Source organism: Solanum dulcamara, chromosome 7 (genome assembly GCF_947179165.1).
Source record: "Solanum dulcamara chromosome 7, daSolDulc1.2, whole genome shotgun sequence".
NCBI classification, from domain to species: Eukaryota; Viridiplantae; Streptophyta; class Magnoliopsida; order Solanales; family Solanaceae; genus Solanum; species Solanum dulcamara.
The window spans coordinates 19,608,559-19,613,929 of record NC_077243.1 but is presented as its reverse complement, the minus strand read 5'-3'; the positions used below and the strand labels follow the sequence as shown (position 1 = coordinate 19,613,929).

The 5,371-nt window shown below is 35.3% G+C and overlaps 1 protein-coding gene across 1 annotated transcript; it reads right to left on the bottom strand.

Moving 5' to 3' along the window:
* Positions 1-4,289: 4,289 nt before the first annotated feature.
* Positions 4,290-5,111, bottom strand: LOC129894586 (uncharacterized). The gene is made up of 2 exons (XM_055970283.1): positions 4,831-5,111; positions 4,290-4,473 (listed from the first exon to the last, which is right to left on the bottom strand). Exons 1-2 carry the CDS (start codon positions 5,109-5,111, stop codon positions 4,290-4,292), a joined length of 465 nt encoding a protein of 154 aa, XP_055826258.1.
* Between the last annotated feature and the right edge of the window lie 260 nt (positions 5,112-5,371).

The window sequence follows — 5,371 nt, the reverse complement described above, 5'->3', positions numbered from 1 at the left end:
TCCACCCACCAATCCATCCAATGACCCAGTTAAATATCATGGAATTTATTTTAATTTTTTTTTAAAAAAACTATATCTCCATCAAAGCATAACTCAAAATCTATTAAATCAAACAAAAGAAGAAATATTCTTCAATACATTTCCATTTACGGTCATTCATCAAATCTCACTAAAACAAAAGCTCCCTTCAAATAGCACGTGCTTTCAATGAAAAATAAGAGACCCTATTTCAATTTTTTATTCGAATTCACTTATTATTAAAAGGGATTGAAAATGCTATCACCATTGAAGGACAAATCTCCAAGCTTAAAAGTGGATCTATAATTGAATCGAAAATTTCAAACTCAAATTGATTTATGTTGGTTTTAGCATTTAAATATTAATTTTGAGTGATATCGATTTGCACACCATACAATTCTCTCTTTAGTGTGCATCTTTGAATTTGCACACCAATGGTAGTTTACTCCTTTCTTTATCATCTTTAATTAGTGCATATGTTGTTTTTCTTTATCATTTTTAGTTAGTGCAATATTACTCATTTCATTATGTGTTTTTTAAACCTAATTATCACTAGTAAGTGGTGCACTAAATGATAATGATGACATTTCATTATTTTTTCATCTTTTGAATGCTTTCCTCTCATATAAATAGAGAGGTCTTCTTTGTTTTGAAACAGAAGAAAACATTCAGTGCATTAAGTTTGTCAAAAAAGAGAGTTCTTATTAGTTGAAGGAATGCGTTCTTTTTTGTGGAACTTTAAACTCAACTCTTGTCCAGAGTTTGTTGAGTTACATTTTGTGATAAGACTGATGTATCCTGGAGGAGATAAGTCAAGAGAACTGCTGCTGGAATGGTGAAAAAATTTATTGCAGTGGGCTTGAATGATACAAAGATATCCCGCCTCAGCCAAGAAGTGAATTTATTTTCTTCATTATATTTTTCAATTGTAATTTGTAATCTTGTAATTTCACTGACAATTTATTATTGTTGAAAGGGATTGAAAATACTACCATCATTGACGGATAAAGCTTGAAGATTTCAAGTGGGTCTGCAATCGAACAAAAAATGTCTAATTCAAATCGATTTGTTGTTGTAGTTGGAAAGTTTTTGATTTTGTATGGTTGAAAATAATTATGAAATAGATTTTGATCTTGGTGCGCTGTTATTGTCTGAATCTTTGGGAGGATGCATGCAGTGGCTTCACTTTAGAAGATTTTTTTTGGTCAGCAAGGGATCAATGGGATAACAAAAAAGAAGAAAGCGTTATTTTCTTTTGGTTGTGGGTCAGGTGGACTTAAAATAGAAAAGACAGTGAATTTTTTAATTTTTGGTAAAAAATTAAATAAAATCAAAATATTGAGATGAAATCACATGTCCATTCGTTAGCTTTAAGGGTATACACAATCCAAAAGATTGACGGAAAAGATATATAAAACCTTAACGTATAATGAAGGATATTGACCTATCATTTGTGATAGTTCGACGATATATCTGTCCTTTTTCCATAAAAGATAAGTTGATTGATTGTTATGAAAGTTAAATTACTAAAGAATATGTCTGTCTCATTGGATCTTGAACGTAACAATTTTTTAAAAAGAGATGCCACTCGTTGATGTTTTTTTAAAACAAGCGCAATATTATTAATAACATTTTAAAAGAAAAGTGTCAATATTGATCATTACAGTAGATTTTTATGGTGTGAATATAGATTAATCATAACGATGAACAGAGTCAAAAAAAATAAATTATAAAAAATAAATTGACTAATTGTTATGAAGGTTGAATTACTAATGAACATGACTGTCTTGTAGAGTGAATATAACAATTTTTTTAAAAATGTAACAATAGTTTAAAACAAGCGCCAATATTATTAACGGTTGTTTTTAAAAAAACACTTACACCAACTCATTACAATAGATTTATATAGCTCAAATATAGATTAATCAGAAGAACGAATATAGTCACAAAGTCAAAAAAGGAAAAAACATAAGATATAAATTGACTGATTGTTATTAAAATTGTATCACTAAAGAATATAACTGTCTTGTTAATCCTGGAACGTAACGGTTTCTCTTAAGAAAGCGTCACTATTGTTAATGATTTATAGTATCAACACGATTCATTACAGTCGATTTTAATAGCGCGAATATAGATTAATCAGAATAATGAACATAGCCACAAAGTAAAAAAAAAATCATAAAAATAAATTGACTGATTGTTACGAAAGTTGAATCACTAAAGAATATGACTACCTCATTGAGCCTTGAACATGATATTCTCTTTTTTTAAAAAGCGTAATTATCGTTAATGATTTTTCAAAAAAATAAACGTCAATATTATTAATATTTTTTTAAAAAAAAAACACCAACATCAATTCATTATAATAGATTTTTTATAGCGCGAATATAAAATAATCAGAACAACGAACATAATCGCAAAATCAAAAAAGAAAATATCATAAAAAAATAAAGTGACTGATTGTTACTAGAGTTGAATTACTAAAGAATATGACAAAGTGGCAAAACGTTTACTAATGTAAAGTGTCTCGTTGAATTTTGAATATAACAACAACAACATACCCAGTGAAATCTCACAAGTAAGGTCTTGGGAGGGTAGAATGTACGCAGACTTTATCACTACCCTCCGCATAACCCTCAAATCCAACCACTCGCACCTCCTAACTGGGGTGTCGACACCTCTCCTTTGCACATGCCCAAACCATCTCAGTTTTGCTTCTCTCATCTTGTCGACTACAAATGTCACTCCCACCTTCTCCCGAATAACCTCATTCCTGATCTTATCACTCCTAGTGTGTCCACACATCCATTTCAGCATCCTCATCTCCATAATATGCATCTTCTGAACATAAGAGTTCTTTACTGGTCAGCATTTCACTTCATATAACAACGCTGGTCTAACCACCATTCCATAGAACTTACCTTTAAGTTTAGGTGGTAATTTCTTATCACACAGGACTCCAGAGGCTAGCCTCCATTTCAACCATGCTGCCTCAATGCGATGCGTGACATCATCATTGATGTCCCCATTACTCTGGATGATAGATCCAAGATATTTAAAGCTTTCTGTCTTAGGGATAGGTTGGGTGGCAAGCCTCACTTCCCTGCCCTCTTCATTCATCGTAACATTAAATTTGCACTCCATGTATTATGTTTTGGTCCTACTCAATTTGAATCCTTTGGACTCAAGCGTTTGTCTACAAACCTCCAACCTATTATTAACTCTGTCCCGAGTCTCATTAATCAAAACTATGTCGTCCGCAAATAGAATACACCATGAAACCTCCTCCTGAATAGACCGTATCAGCTCATCCATCACCAAGGCAAAAAAAAAGGGCTCAGCATAGATCCCTGTGCAGTCCCACCTCAATAGGAAAATTCTCTGAGTTACCTCCCACCGTCCTAACCCAAGTCTTAGCTCTAGCATACACGTCCTTTATCGCCCTAATATACACAATCGGGATACTTTTAGCCTTCAGACACCTCTAAAGAACATCCCTTGGAACTTTATCATAAGCCTTTTCAAGGTCAATGAACACCATATGGAGATCCCTTTTTCTTTCTCTAAATTTCTTCACCAGTCTCCGCATAAAATGGATTGCTTCAGTAGTCGACCACCCCGGCATGAATTTGAATTGATTCTCTGAGATTGACACCCCTCTCCTCACCCTTATCTCCATCACTCACTCCCAAATCTTCATTGTATGGCTTAGTAGTTTGATCCCCCTGTAATTATTACGTTTTGGATATCACCCTTGTTCTTGTATAATAGAACCATAATACTCCACCTCCATTCATCAGGCATCTTAGCAGTCCTTAAAATAACATTAAACAACTTAGTCAATCACTCCAAACCTGCCTTGTTAGTGCTCTTCCAAAAGTCCATCGGAATCTCATCGGGCCGATCGCTCTCCCTCTCTTCATCCTGCTAATAGCACGTCTAACCTTCTCAACCTTAAAATACCTGCAGTACCCAAAGTCTCGAAGTCTATGAGAATACGCCAAATCACCCAGTATAATGTATCTGTTTCCTTTTTCATTTAGGAGTCTATGGAAATAAGTTTTTCATCTTTGCTTGATAGAGGTCTCATCTACTAACACTTCACCTTCCTCGTCGTTGATGCACTTTTCTAGATCCAGATCGCATGATTTTATCTCTCTCATTTTGGCTAGCCTATACAATCTCTTATCCCCACTTTTTTCCCCTAACTCGACATACAAACGTTCAAAAGCTACGGTCTTAGCACTTGTGATCGTCGACTTCGCTTCTGTCTATGCCTTCCTATAAATATCTTTAAGCCTATTCTTCTTCTCCTCATCCACGCACTCCAACCACTCCGTATAGGTAACCTTCTTGGCTTTCACTTTGCCTTGTACTTCTCCATTCCACCACCAATCTCCTTGACGACCACCAAAGATTCCTCTCGATACCCTAAGAACCTCGATAGCTTCTTTTCTAATGCAACCAGCTGTCATGTCCCATATGTTGTTCACATCCCCGCTACTACTCCAGGCCCTAACTATTTAACTTCTCTCCCATCTCCCAAGAAAAGACGGGAGTTAAGCCCTCTCATCTAATCCTCGGTCGATCATGAAGGGTTTTGTTTCTCTTGTCCCTCTTAATCTCCAAGTCCATCATCAAAGCTTATGTTGGGTGGTAATATTTTCACTTGGAATAACCTTGAAATCCTTACAAAGGCCTCTATCACCCTTTCGGAGGAGTAAGTATTCAATCTAAGTCCTAGCTACCGTGCTACTAAAGGTGACCAATTGATAATCCCCCTTCAAAAAACATGAATTAGAAATAACTAACTCAAAAGCTTTGGCAAATTCCAAGAGAGAAACCCCGCCACCATTCCTTTCCCTAAAACTAAAGCCTCCATGGACATCATCAAAACCATTAGAAGTTGTACCGATATGACCATTGAAATCTCCACCAATGAAAATCTCTTCGGTACTAGGTATACCTCTCCCTACTTCATCCAAATCCTCCCAAAAGAGCTTTTTGACTTCTTCATCAAGACCCACATGGGATGCATATGCACTAACAACGTTCACGATAAGCTTGCCTATAACTAGCTTAATAAACATCATCCTATCACTGATCCTCTTAACCTCTACCACACACTCCCTAAGATTTGTATCGACTAGAATACCTATTTCATTCCTATCTCTTGAGCCTCCTGAGTATCATAATTTGAATCCGTCCACATTTCAAGTTTTGGAACCTACCCATCTAATCTCCTGAACACAGGCTATATTAATCTTTCTCCTCTTAAGACTCTTCACTAGCTCTATGGACTTTTTTATAAGCGGCCCTATGTTCCACGATCCTACTCTCAACTTACGAAAAC

Coding starts and splice junctions, on each gene's coding strand:
- LOC129894586 (XM_055970283.1), bottom strand. CDS start 5,111: ATGATGTTTATTAAGCTAGTTATAGGCAAGCTTATCGTGAACGTTGTT. Junction 4,474..4,830: donor GAATTTGCCAAAGCTTTTGA/GTTAGTTATTTC, acceptor TGGTTGCATTAG/AAAAGAAGCTATCGAGGTTC.